Source organism: Medicago truncatula, chromosome 4, assembly GCF_003473485.1.
Source record: "Medicago truncatula cultivar Jemalong A17 chromosome 4, MtrunA17r5.0-ANR, whole genome shotgun sequence".
In the NCBI taxonomy this organism is placed as follows: Eukaryota; Viridiplantae; Streptophyta; class Magnoliopsida; order Fabales; family Fabaceae; genus Medicago; species Medicago truncatula.
In genome coordinates, this window is record NC_053045.1 from 16,192,355 (window position 1) to 16,207,203 (window position 14,849).

The 14,849-nt window shown below is 33.6% G+C and overlaps 2 protein-coding genes and 1 long non-coding RNA gene across 3 annotated transcripts; 1 reads left to right on the plus strand and 2 right to left on the minus strand.

The window, feature by feature from the left end:
* Nucleotides 1-163: 163 nt before the first annotated feature.
* LOC120580266 (uncharacterized) lies at nt 164-1,240 on the minus strand. The gene is made up of 2 exons (XR_005645964.1): nt 757-1,240; nt 164-618 (listed from the first exon to the last, which is right to left on the minus strand). It is a non-coding gene; the product is annotated as an uncharacterized lncRNA (long non-coding RNA).
* A 7,887-nt stretch (nt 1,241-9,127) lies between these two features.
* Nucleotides 9,128-13,498, plus strand: LOC25479427 (agamous-like MADS-box protein AGL15). Its single transcript, XM_013588192.3, has 8 exons — nt 9,128-9,584; nt 10,798-10,873; nt 10,982-11,055; nt 11,165-11,264; nt 11,553-11,594; nt 12,178-12,219; nt 12,323-12,498; nt 13,127-13,498. The coding sequence occupies exons 1-8, from the start codon at nt 9,403-9,405 to the stop codon at nt 13,203-13,205; spliced, it is 771 nt and encodes a 256-aa protein (XP_013443646.1). The 5' UTR covers nt 9,128-9,402; the 3' UTR covers nt 13,206-13,498.
* An 85-nt stretch (nt 13,499-13,583) lies between these two features.
* On the minus strand, nt 13,584-14,849 carry LOC25479426 (UPF0496 protein 4). Its single transcript, XM_013588191.3, has one exon. It carries the CDS (start codon nt 14,692-14,694, stop codon nt 13,750-13,752), a length of 945 nt encoding a protein of 314 aa, XP_013443645.1. The 5' UTR covers nt 14,695-14,849; the 3' UTR covers nt 13,584-13,749.

Genomic DNA, 14,849 nt, shown 5'->3' on the forward strand with positions numbered 1-14,849 from the left:
GAATTATATACTTCTATCATAGTCATTATCTTCTTTTCTAACCCCACCTTAGGAGCCACATGGTATGGTCGTCTATACCAGTGCAACCTTCATTGTCGATTCACTTTCGACATTTGAAGTTAAAAATTAATGGAAGGGACCAACTTAACTAACGGAAGTACGGTTACAAGACCTAAACGTAGCAACAATTGATTATGGTCAAGCTCCTCCTTCAGAGCTTTTACTATACACATCATAGTCCTTCATACTAAGTATTTGAACTAGTAGAGTAGAGAAGAATGAGAAGCAACACTTTGTTGTGTGGGTGCTGTGGTATATAATCAATGAAGAGACATAGTACAATATTGACATTTTGTTTCATGGCTCTATCAAATATTATTGTTACTACTACCATTATCATCAATCATCATTAGATAATCCTTTATTTTCTACTAGTAAGGTAAAGCCTTCATTTCTCAGCTATGCCAAGCTATGTTTATGTTGATCTGAGCCAACCAAAGTTAATTGGAAAACAAAGGTCATAAACTGACATGATCACTATAACGAGGAAGCAACATTTTCCCATTTTTCACTTTCTCGGCGCAGATGGTTCTCCCCGGTGTAAGCAACCTTAGCTTCCTGAGAAGCAAAATGATGCATCCCTAATTAGATATCAGTACAATGTAACAAGTGAGAACTGAAATCCTAGGTTGAAGCTAAACTGAAACCATATGTCAAAAACTAGTGCACAGTAACTTTAAAAATCGACGTACTTACTGGAAAGACGGTTCGTAACTTCAAAACAAGGGCTTATGGCATTGGAAGACGACATCTTGATGGGGGATGCCAATATAATTCTTCTTCAAAGAAAGGATTCGTTCGAAGGCATACACCAATAAGAAGAGAAATGAACTATGACCTGCAAATAATCTTTCAGATCTAAGCAAGGTGATACATAACATTGATATAGATATGATACACTGATAGAAACAACATATATTTAATATCTCAGAATAAAGGGAGCATGATCTGCAATGCATGGGAATCAATACTGAACATCAACTACAATACAAAGTTATAACTCTTAATGTCTCAACTCAGGAATCGACTAGAAAAAGCGAGAAAATTAGTCCATAGTAGAAGGGGAGAAAACAATTAAAGGAGAAGATTCAACTGCCATAAGCATCGATCATGAGGAACATAACAAGAATCTGCTCCATCCAGAAGATTTGAATGAGTTCAAATCTTGGTAGAAGAACTTGTGGGGTCCAGCCATTGCCACATGTCCAACATACATTTGACAAAATGGAAGGTTGCATGTGATGACAAGTAGCAAGATGCATGGTGTACACATGGTGTAGTGTATGAGTGACATATGTTGTGGTGCATGCAAGGGACACTTGGTGTGGTGCATGCATTGCAAGGGACACTTGGTGTTTGCATGAAAGGCAAATGACAAATGTCTTCATGCATGTAAGACAACTTTGGCTTGCTTCTCCTATAAATAGGACCATGAGCAAGCATTCACAACACACCACAAGAGAAGAACAACAAAGAGCAAGAGAGAAAGAGAGCCTTGCTCAAGAGAAAAGTCATCCTCATAGAGAGTTTTCTTGTGAGAGAAATAGTGAGCCAATTTGTGAGAGTGTTCCTTACAAATTGAGAGATATATTGTAGTCAGATACACCTAAGGGTGAAATTGTTGTATTCCCATTATCATTATAGTGGAAGTTTTAAGAGGCCCAAGGATCCCGTGGTTTCTTCCATTTCTCATATTGAGAAGGTTTTTCACGCTAAAATTCTTTGTGTCATTACGCTTATATTTCACGTTTCTGCTAGTGCCTATTTTGAGTTCACGGAGGAGGAAAATTATGCAGGCATTTTCCAACAGTGGTATCAGAGCACTCGTTGCTCTGGGACTGTGAGGTGTCGTATCTGCAAGATAATTCTTAGTATGCTCTGCGGCTGCAACATTGTTTGATCTTCCACATCAGAAAAGAAATTTCTTGTCGCTAGAAATAAATTGGGATAGTGATATATTGCATGTCTAGGAGTTCTGGCAAGGAAATACTTGGTATTTAAGCGTGTCTATTGACCCACCTCTCTTACCTGGGAACTTTTCTGGTGCACTATTCACGAACTCATATTTTTTCTAGTATACGATATTAGGCAGTTGGTTAAAGAAAATATTTCTTGTGTAACTCAAGATGGAGGGTTCACTCAGCCATGATGGTGATATGTTCAAGCTAACTGCTGACAACTACTCATATTGGAAGCCGATGATGGCAGACCACTTGTATTGCAAAGACTTTCATGAGCCAATCACCCGAAAGGATAAACCTGAGAAGAAGACCGATACAGAGTGGGAGCTTCAAAACCGGAAGGCAGTAGCCATGATCAGAAAATACATCGACAGAAGTCTGTTCGAGCATGTGTCAACTTATACCAATGCGTATGAGTTATGGACAAAACATGAATCCTTGATTCAAAAGAAGACGCCAAGGAACAAAGCCCACCTTGTCAGACGACTAGTGAAATTGGAGTGCTCAAATAGCCAAAACATGATCGAGCATTTGAATACCTTCAAAGGTATTGTGAATCAACTAACGAAGGCTGACATGAAGATAGATGATGAGTTGCAAACTCTTCTACTCCTAAGTTCTCTACCTGAGAGTTGGGACACTCTAGTCGTCACTCTCAGTAACTCTGCTCCAGATGGGAAACTTGTCATGGATTCTGTTACAGATTCCTTACTAAGTGAAGAATCAAGACGGAGGGAAAGAGGCTTCAACAACCAGTTCGAAGCAAATATAGTTGATAATAGAGGAAGGAGTAAGAATCGTGAAAGAGGTGGTCGTGGGAGATCACAAGCTCGATCCAAGTCCCGCACAAGACCAAGTTGTTATTATTGTGGCAAACCGGGTCACAAAAGACCTGAGTGCAGATTCTTGAAGAGAGATCAACAGACTGGAACAGTCCATCCAGATCTGATAAACCCAAAGAAGAATAAAGAAGATGGAACCACGACAGCAGTCGTAGCAACTAACGAGAATTTCTTTCTTGTTGAAGAGGAGAACTATCTAAATGTAGCATCTGATGACTGCATTTGGATAATAGACTCAGGAGCATCCTTTCATGTAAACCCTCATGAAGAATTCTTCTCATCATATCAAAAAGGAGATTTTGGTATGGTGAAGATGGGAAATCAAGTCACTATAACACCCCGTTTTCCCAACTTAAAAATTTCAAACATATTATCAGAGTAAAACATCACATAAACGGGATATCACACTTCTTAAAAATAAAAAATAGATAAATAACAATTTATCCTTCACATAAATCATCAAAATTATAGCAGCGGATTAAATTCTTCAACGTAAATAAGTCTTGGCACGCAGGCCTCATAAAAACCATCTCATAAGTTCAGTTAAGCAACATAATCATAGCATATACGCAAAGGAAAGAGAAATAGCCACTAAAGATCCCCCTCCCGTTACGTATCAGAGCAACCTAAGACTCAGTGAGGAATAAATCACTCACGACAGCAACACCAGCAACCTAAACTTGATCACCTGCAAGTTACTCATACGAAGAGCAACATTTCCAAGCAGAAGGGGTGAGATTTCACAAAACAATAATGTTAAACATATAATTCAACAATTATACTTAACAACTTGGAAACATCATAATAACATCATGGATAATAATATATCACATATCACTTCATTAATAGTTCATAAGTGGAACACAGCTCAACATCTTGGCAACTTATCATCTTTGACTCGACAATGTGACTATGCAACTTAGACATCTTATATGCATGTGGTACCAATCCAGGGCATCAATCCCCCATTGTTATTTGAGTATTAATATACTTCCAGGGCATCAAGCCCCCATCGCAATTTTAGCTAAAGCTCCATCGTGTTGAGTACAAGGCTCCAGGGCATCAAGCCCCCAACAATGAAATGCTAATGCATGGACTCGACCTCTTAAACATCTTAAATCGACAACCTCTTATATAATCCAATAATTTTGAACTTCATCATCTTCGTCAACTTAGACCGACTCATGCAGCTTAGTTAAATAACACAACAACATAGGCAGTATACAAAACAACATGACATAATAATATCAAATCAAGTCAACAACATCTCAAGTATACATTCATAATTCAAGTAATGTGTATAACATTATATCACATCATAATCAACATCAACACATCTTAAACAGCTTCACAGATTATAATTAACGTCATCATTAAGTCTCAATACTACCCCAAGGTTCAACCCTTAACGACTCGTGCAACAAAGGTCGCAAAACCTAACAAGGCACTCTATTTCTGGGTCACTCGCGAGGCGAGAGCCTCTGCTCGCCGTGGCGAGTTCATGTCAGATTCCCAAAAGTTCATTCTACAATCTTTCCAGGTTCAATCTCATCCTACATTCATTCCTAATCATTATTAGACAAATTCAGGCACTCAAAAGCATTTAAGGATCAACTCAAAAGTCAAAATCACGAAATCTTGCAAGCTCTCTGGTCAAGCTCGCTAGGCGAGTTCATCTGCTCGCTATGGCGAGCTGCGACGTGCAACTCGCGAGGCGGGGAAAAGGTTGCTCGCGTGGCGAGCGATGAAGTTCATCACTCGCCGTGGCGAGGATCATAGCTTGGGGGGCGAGCGATGAATGTCGCTACGGGAAGAAGTGCAGTTTTTCATAAAAATCACTAATTATCATGGTTTTAAGCCTAACTTTGATTCCAAAATTCAACCTACACATTATCTAAGGTCTAGGAACAGTTTCTACATCAATCTAACAACTTTTCGCCGTTTAATCATCAAATTCTATTATTAACCCTAATTCTCCGACTTCTCCAATTCAATCCTACACTTGCTAAATATGATCATCAGAATTATATAGATTAATAGAATTGTAAGTTAGTCTCACCCTTACCTTAGAAATTGATATCGCAGCCTCTAAGGTCCTCTTTCTCTTCTCTTGGCTTTTCCTCCTCTTTTCCAAAAACGATCGTACGTACAAATGTTTTCCTAACTAGGTCTTCCTATTTATATCTCCTCCATCTATCTTATCTTATTTCTCTTTCTCCCCCAAAACTCTCTAAAATCTCAAAACAACCCATGAACTCAATATTTATTTTATTTTCAAATCTTATTTTATTAAACAATAAAATAAGTCACAACTCCTCATAAATCACATAAAATCACCTCAATCATATAAACCTCTTAAATCACACATATATCATATAAATATAATATAAACTCATCTTAATAACTTCTAGACTCAATTACTGTTATGTCCAGTACTTGCTGTTTTGCAAACCAAACACACCCTATATAAATTTTTCCTTTTTCTTTGCACGATAGGAATTGTTCTTTCTATATATTTATATTGCAAATACATCAATGTTATCAAAACATTTTGGAATATAAAAAATTGCTCCTTCCCATCTGTTTAAAACAAAAAATTGGTCTTTCCCTTTCCCTTTTAATGAAATTCGAAAGCTCTATTGAAATAGAAAACTTAGAAAGATTTAATTAAATTGATACAGATTCATCAAGTTCTTCTTTTCGACAAAACATGCTTGTTTTATTATATACATTCTTTAAAATAAAAACTGGATATAACCTAAAAAACTTGAAGAGTTATTTCTTTTTTGATTGGAAAGAGTTATTTTGATAAACTCATAGTTTATCCCCTAAAATAACTTAGTCTATTTTTCTTTTCAATAAGTTATTAAGAAATGATTGATAATTCTCACTTACATTAGTAAAATAAATTGACCACCACTTTAGAAAATTCAAAGAAAAGTGCCAAAACTTTCATTACTATCAACATAGCACCAAAACCAATCACATTGTTGAAACTCTTAGCATAGACTAATCCTAAATTGACCATTCTAGATGCCTAAAGTGCATCCAATTTGACCCACTCCATGCTCTCAATTAGTCCCAATACATCATAGGACCTCTTTAATAAGATATTCTAATATTTAAATAAGTTAATTAGATACCTATATTTCTTTATTTGTTTAATTTGAAGTAATTAAACTTATATGTTCTCTTCCCCCTTAAAGGTTATGTAATGAATAATGATACACTCTATGTAGCTCATGAAAATTAGCTAGTATTTCTTTTTTTGGGAAAAGAAGAGTAGAATAGTAGATAATTCCAAATAACATCGTAGTCATCGATTATTTAAAGTTGAAAGAAAGTGATAGAACCATGCCTTCTGCATTTCAAAACAGAACACAAAATGACAAACATAGAAAGTAACTGTCTTTCCTTCCTTCCTTAATTTCATTTACTTCACTTTTGGCATATCTCACCAAATTTAGAAACTTAAAATTTGATTTTTTTTTTTTTTGATAAAGACCATCCAACCCATATCCTATAAACAAATAAGACTAGTCCCCTATTCAATGACTCTCTCTAAATATGGCATTGCTTTTAATTACTTTATTTCTATTTTTATATATTATATTTTGTTTTTTATTAGTTTAATATGGCAAAACAAAACAGAAGGGACGGAGTATTCGATGTGGCAAAGGAGAGGAAAGTAGGAACTGATTCCAATGGGTCCCACTATTTTCAACCTTAATACTAATAAAGGAAAAAATGAATATTAAGGAAACTTTTATCAACCTTATAGTCCCCAAAAAAGAAAAGTATTCATAACGCTACTACTGTCCTTCTACAAATTAGGTAACAGGCTATTACTAAAAGTAGGTGTCATATGCAGAAATAATCTGATCAAATCAGATTAAGAGTCTAATTGCTGGTTATTACCAGAGCAATGATATTTGAACAATTATTTGGTACAATATTTTTTACAATTTTCTTTTTCTCTTTTTTTATTGGTCAAAAACAATGGAGAGAGAAAAAGGAAGAGAGAGAGTAAGAATATAATGTGAGTATGAGAGAGAAAGTTATTCAAAAGTTGTCAGAAAATGGTTGTACAAATATCATTTCTCTATTATCTAAGACCTCTTTAATAAGATATTTTAATATAGTTTAGAATATAGATCATATAAATCAATTACTTTATAGATTTTAAAAGTAAATTTATTTTTTTATAAATAAGATCTTAAGGTAGTAATGCTCTTATAAAGTAAAACAATAATAAAAAAATGTTTTTGTAACTTTTTATTTGTATTAGTTATCTTAAACGTAGAAAAGGTCTTTAATCAAGAAGAGGGTGATAATACAGATGCTAACAAGAGTTCTATAAATACATCTTAAGAAAATGAATATAGAAGTAATCATTTAAAAAAAGTTTAGAAATATCATTAATTCGGTGGTTTTAACTTGGGATTATGAAATATGTTCCTTTCGAAATCTTGTGTTTGATTTTCTTTTGTGTCAATTTCAATCGGTCTTCTTTCACAATTTTTTCTTAAGTTTAAATTTTATTTTATTTTAACAAAAAAACTTAGAAAAAGATTCTCTCAATTTCTCAAAAATAATGGACGTGTCTGTTACTTTTGTTTGAACTAAGTAAATGTAAATGCATAAATTTCAAAGATTGGTGATATTAACGGAGATGTACATTTTCTATTTTAAAATGAGTGTCGTTTTAACAAAAAAATAAAATTAAAAAGCACTTATCATAAAATGAAAGTACAAATAAATTTTTATAGAAACTTGTGTCATTAATGTATTGGAAATTGAAATGATACTTAACTTTTGAATTGAAATTTTTAAACAACAATCTTAACACATTAGTTTGCGATTTTTTGTCATATTAACAAATGTCATAAAAGTACTTAGTAACGAACAAAAAAAGAAAAAAATTTGTTGAAAAAACATTTTTAGACTTTGAAAAAATTGATCATACAATTTCCAAAACATTATTACTACTCTTTCAGTACCAAATTATAAGTTATTTTAGAAAAAAAATCTATTTTAAAATATAAGTCACTTTACACCACCGATGAAACATTAATATTACATTTAGTTCGCTCTTCTTTCAATTTTTTATTTTTTTTTGAAAAAGCCAAAATGGAATATATATTAAACAAACCTAGACGTTAAAGCACAAGATGTGCCAAAACGCCTAGGCACAAAGGGTACACAAAACAATCATGTACAAGCCAATAAGGCGCAGAAACAAAGTGAAACAAAGAAACAACAAGCTAGAAATAATGTTTAAGCAAGTTAGAGGACTCCGCCGCCATTCTTGATAGTCAAAATCAAAATTAGTGTATTTCGATTTCAGCCACCAAAAAGATTAAAGCTTTGCCCTTTCACCTAGCGTTAGCAAGTTATCCTCCTTTCCTTTGAAAATTTTGTTATTCCGTTCTTTCCAAATTGTCCAAGATACCGCAAACCAAATAATCTGCATGGACTCAATCGATTTCTTAGAGAAGCCACGCAGACCACTAAAATGATGAAAATGTTCAAAAAAGTGACAATGGAAAGCCGTTGAGTAACCAAGCCAAGCCGCAATGATATGCCACACACCGCCGAAAAAACCGCATGTGAGAAGTAAATGATCTCTGTCTTCATTAAAACCACAATTAGCGATACACCCTGTTCAGATGCAAGCAAAACCTTTCTCATATCATAAATGAAGAATAATTTTATAAATAATTTATAATTCTTTTCTATATAATATTAAGTGCATTTGTTAGCAATTTCTTATTTTATTTATTTATCATTTCCAATAAAACAAAACAACAAACCGCAATAAAAGAAAAGAAAAAGTATGGGACCCACTCAAGAGGCCCAATTACAATGAATCTCACTCTAAATGTAGCAAACAAAATAAATAAAATTTTATCAAATAATGAACTAAAATGTTTGAAAGAATCAGAGTTTAATGTTGATTTTTAAATGAAAAAATATTTTATCAAATTTTATTTCTTTTTCTCATAAATGAGTTAACAATGTTGCAGTTTAAATTCATCCAAATTAAATCGTATATATTTAAATTGGATCAAATCGGATTTTTTTTAATATAGTCATTCAAACTAAACCGAATAATCGTTTTTGATTAAATGATGTTTTTTTCCCTCAAAAACGATCCAAACCGGTCTAAATCCACCAATAAGAAAATATAATAATAAAAAAGTAAATAAAAGGAAGGAGTCATGCATAAACTCTATAAAAGATACAGAGCCATGCAAAGTTGCCGTTTCAAGCATTCGCCATTTGTGGAAAAAAAACGCTCTCTTTTCTCTTTCTCTCTCTTTAACCCCTTTATCTTCTCCGCTAATTATTTCTAATTTCTAACCCTTTTTCCTAACTAGTCCAAATGCATAATAACCCAAAAGGGTCACTTCTATTTCAGTAGTTGAGACAAAAAAGGAACCTCTTTTATACCTTTTTCTTCATCAAAATCTCATTTTTTCAACTGGGTTTTCCTTACTTTTCTCTCTTGTTATCATTTTTCATTTGGGTTTTGAAAAATGGGTAGGGGCAAAATCGAGATAAAAAGAATTGAAAATGCTAATAGCAGACAAGTTACATTTTCAAAGAGAAGAAGTGGGTTGTTGAAGAAAGCTCAGGAGCTAGCTATTCTTTGTGATGCTGAGGTTGCTGTTATCATTTTTTCAAACACAGGGAAACTTTTTGAGTTTTCCAGTTCTGGGTATGTTTTTTTGTTTTTTCATTTCTTTGCATGTTATGTTTGTTAGGTTTTGTTTTTTTTTTTTTTTAATGTTTTTGTTTCATAAGGTTGTTAAATATATGTTTTATGTTTTTTTTTTTATAGGTGTTTGTGTTTTTTTTGTTGTGGATGTTTCATAAGGGATGTCATGTCAAATATATGTTTTTTGTTTTTCTTGTTTTTTTTTTTTATTGTTGCATGTAAAAAGATTGAATTTTTTTGGTTGTGCAATGGAATTCTGATTTTGTTATATTTTAGGTTAATTTAGAAAAAAAAAACAATTTCGCATTTTATTGAGAGACTGTGTTTTGTGATTTTAGGTTTTGTATAAAAGTTTTTCTATTGATTCTACCTGTTCATTCATGTTGAATTACTAAAATGTTGATTTTGTTGAAGGCTCATTTTTTATTATGCCAACTGAATTTTCTTAGAACATAGCAATGCATTTGTTTCTTTTATGTTTCTGTTAGTTTCCGCAATCGACTGAATCTAGGATTTCTAGCTTCACAAAATCGTGGGGCGAGAATGGGAGCTGCAATGTCAAACCAAACATGCTATAAAGCGATCATTTAGCCTTCAATGGTAAAGTGAACCATTGACTGTGGAACCAAACACGTGATAATGGATCGTTTGGCCTTCAAAAGTGTCTGTTTGTTTCGGCGATGGAATGAATCTAGGATTTATAGCTTCACGAAATCGTAGGGGGCGCAAGAATGGGAGCTGCAATGTCAAACCAACCAAACATGCTATAAATTATAAAGCGATCATTTGACCTTAAATGTTAAAGTGAACCGTTGACTGTGAAACCAAACACGTGATAAACAGATCGTTTGGCCTTCAACAGTAAAGTGAACCGTTTACCACGAAACCAAACACACGATAAACGGATCAATTGACCTTAAAGGGTAACATAAATCGTTGACAATAAAATAAACCATTGGCATCATGTGCATATGGATCACATATTATAAATGTATTGAAATATCAACAATTGATTTTCTTATTAATGATTGAGATTACTTACTTGCTTTACCCTCTAGCATGAATTTGCAAAGCTATGCTTTTTCAAAAGTATGGAGTCTGATAATCAAGATGATCCACAACATTTATTTTTCAAATTCCCTTTTCTGCGTGTTTCAAAGCTTAATTATGTTCCATTTCTTGCTTACCACACAAATTTTTGTTATACTTGCAGTATGAAACGAACACTCTCAAGATACAACAAATGCACAGATTCTTCAGAGAGTGCATCAGTGGAATATAAAACAGAGGTAATCATCAGTAATAGTTACAAATGATTGATAACACAATGCTGTTTGATTCTAGTTAAAATTACTTGCCTTGCCTGCATAACAATTGTTCTAACTTTTCTTCATTAGATACTTCCGAAGGAAGATTCTAGGATGGTGGAGATTCTTAAAGATGAAATTGCAAAGCTAGAAACAAATCAATTGTACGTGTTTTCTTTTTTCAATCTTTTACATTTCTTCTTGTGCCATTTGTATTTGTATTACTGCGCAATAAGGATGACTTATAATTATGATCATTTTTTGTGACTATAGACGGCTGTTGGGAAAGGGCTTAGCTGGATTGGGAATAAAGGAACTGCAACATCTAGAGCAGCAAATTAACGAGGGACTATCATCCGTGAAGGAGAGGAAGGTCCTTATCTTAACCGTTTTCTATTTTTTCGTCTTTCTTCCCCCACCCCACCAGCGTTGTCAAATATCAGCCATGGGCTGCCACGGCGACATAATTTTTGACTACCGCAATAGGCAATTTGTAAAGGATGGCGGCCCAATGGTGGATTCCAGGCTTTCCGAAATGGTCTGCCATCTGCAGTCGATAACACTGCACCTCACAAAAATTAAGTCCTGCTATAAGGTTGTTTTGTGGTTTCTGCTCATAAAAACATACTAGACCTTTAATCCTTGACATTTGTTCTTACAGGAGGAATTACTCATGGAACAACTGGAGCAGTCTAGAATACAGGTACGTTGAAATCAGTAGTAGTTAACATTTGAGTGGATATTGGCTTAGTTATAGGTGTAACTCTTATAATTGTAAAAAAATGTATAACTCTTATATCACATTAAATCATTTTATCATGAGTAACTTTGAGAATAAGCCGATTTGGTAGGCAATATTTCTGTCTCAATTAGAAGTCAAGCACATTGCATTGACTTATAAATTCTGAAAGATAATCTAGTCTATGTATTTTTCTTGATATTTCTATATGCAATTTAATATATAGAGTTTCTTGATTCGAGAACCTGGTTTAGCATTATCAGATTTCTTCTCTTTGTGCTTTCTTTTTTGTTTTTTCTTCTTTCTTTCAATTATTTCAGTTATCTTCTTCTGTTTGTTTTTTCTGTTTTTTTGCTTTCCCTTTCGATTTCTTTCTTATCCTTCTGTCCTTTTCTTTTTCGATTTCTTTCACCTCTTTCCTTTCTCTTCTCGTATACGATCAAATTAATAATAGATTTGTCGTAGCACCAATGTCTTCTCTCTTCTGTGAAGCATGGGAAAGGGATAATATCCTCATTCTGATAATTGTTTGATTTATTCTTTCCAGGAGCAGAAGGCTATGCTGGAGAATGAAACTTTGCGAAGACAGGCAAATGATATTCTTAATACGATTTTAATCTTCTGGTATTTCTATTTTGAATAATATTATATCAATCATAATAACTTTGTGGTTTTGCCAATCTCTACTGCAGATTGAAGAACTTCGGTGCTTGTTTCCAATGACAGAACATGTTATGCCATCTTATCTTCAGTTTCACCATGTGGAAAGAAAGAACTCCTTTGTAGATAATGGTGTTGTTAAGTGTCCCAGCTTGACTAGAAACTGCTCCGATGAGAAAGCTGATTCGGACACCACATTGCAATTAGGGTATTATTCTTTTCTATCACCAATAAACTAAGCTGCACCCAAAATCATATCGTTGAATATCTTGGATAGAACACTCCTATGAAATATGCAGGTTTTAAAAAGCGGCTGCAGTCTTGTCTCGATTCTTTATATTTGCAAACAAATTTTGTTGAGGTGACCTCAATTGCATTGCAATTATGGTTGTGGAAACCTCAAAATCCTTGACATTGTAGCTGCTATTGCAGTCGGGAACCGAAATTTAAAATAATTTCTTGTAATTTATGAAAAACTGACACAAGCACGAGACACAACAATTACATGTAATACTTATTTAAGAAAATGAAAGAAATTGAATATAACCACACATGTCGGTGATATGTCTATGTCCGACACTTACCATGTCAGACATTGGATGCGTCTTCAATCTGAAGTAACGGTGCTACACTGTGCTCTAATTGTTCAAGTTTCCTTTCTTCGTTTTTTTTAAACCTCTTTTTCTCAACATTTTCTATTATATGTGATTAATTTGTTAACTACATGTGAAAACTTTTACTAGAGTCTCAGACATGGCAAGATTGGAAAAGTTTTCCTCCTTTTTTATGTTTACTATCCCAATTTTGTGTAGTCTCATTTGCTGCTTGTTTTGCAGGTTACCTTCTGATGTTAATCACAAGAAGAAGACTCCTGAGAAAAAGACCTTTTCGAATGATTTCATTGAATCAGATTGATTTACTCTGATACAGCTCAGGTTTTCCGTGTTTCGACACGGAAAAGTCGAACTTGAGACTATTGTAGTGCAGGTGTAGTTGTGCACAGTGTCAGTTTAGACCATAGAAGAAATGTAGGATTGTAGGTAACAATCAAATTATAAGTGTAGAATTTGGCTCTTCTCCTTTGAGGGTTTTTGCAAGGTGCTGATTGATGGTTATACCAAATTTTGGGATAATGGGCTGTAAAAATCTTGAATTATAAACCTTGTTTAAGTTTTTCATGAAAAATATGCTTATGCTTATTTATTGCACATTCATCTTACTTTTGTGTTTTCCTTTTAACTTTAATCAGTGATGTTAGAAACCTGGTTGCATTAGCCTATACTACACACTGTATTGTTCAAAGAAATCATTTGTATTTGATATTTACATGACTTTACAATAATCCCCTTAAAACAAACTACTTAACAATAATCCTACAATTTCAAAAACATCAAAAATTAAAATAAAATTGCAACCTATAACCTATGAATCTTCACATGGAAAATCAAGTAACAAATTTCTAGCATTGTTTCCTTAGCTGATCAATCAACTCAGTTCTCAGAACCATTACCTTAGAAAAAAGATCATCTACCTCTGATTTAACAGCATCAAATACCTTCACAAACTTGTTCACTTTTATCTCCAATTCCTTAGCTGCATCATTTTTCACTTCATCAGAAGCAACAAGAAGATAATCAACAGCATCATTTACATCCTTTATCTCCTTCAAGATCAATTTTTTCTCATCTAACCCTTCACTGATTTTAGAATCAAGTGTGAAAATTGAAGAACCATCAAACCCATCTACCATTTTCTTAACCTCAATATATGGCTTAACATCATTACACAAACCAGACAATAAGATTCCACAAACCCAGAAACCAATTATCTTCATTTCATTCACAGCTTCATTAACAATCAATTCCTTACCTTTTAAAAACCTTACCTTATGACTTTTTTCACAGAACTCATACTCAAATTTTGTTTTCAAACAACTTGGTTGAATTGCTTTGAGATGGTGACTTGTAGGTAAAGATTGTGAATGCTCAAATAGTAATTTCAAGTTATGAATCAGAGAAAGCTTAGCTTTTTCAAGATGAGAAAGAGAAGAAGAAATTGAATTGAAAAGCTCTAACAAACACAAACTGTAGTTGAGATACTCTTCAATGGAATCAACCTCCCATTTACTCATTGGATAATCTATCTCCAAAGTAAACTTTGTAAAAGCCTTGTTGATCAAGGGTAAGATTCCAAGACATTTTTTAATCCAAAATAAGGATAGGATTTCCGATCCAGGTTTCGAATCTGATGCTAATTCGTTAACCAGATTCGAAACTTCGGCTCGGAAAGCCTTCAAGGATGCTGATAACTCCTGAGAATCATGATGATGATGGTGGTGGTTGTGGTTGTGATTCTCCAGCTTGTTGTAGAGTTTTGCAAATTTGTGTCCTAAGACTATTACCATGGATAATAACAATGCAAAGAAGTTGTATAAAAATTTGTGGGGTGTGTGTGTTATCAACTAGAATTCAAAGACAAAAAGGTTTGAAAGTTTAGTTGTTTATATATAGATGATGACTTCAAAGTTTATGTGAACTTGATCTTTAAACCAGCAAAGAT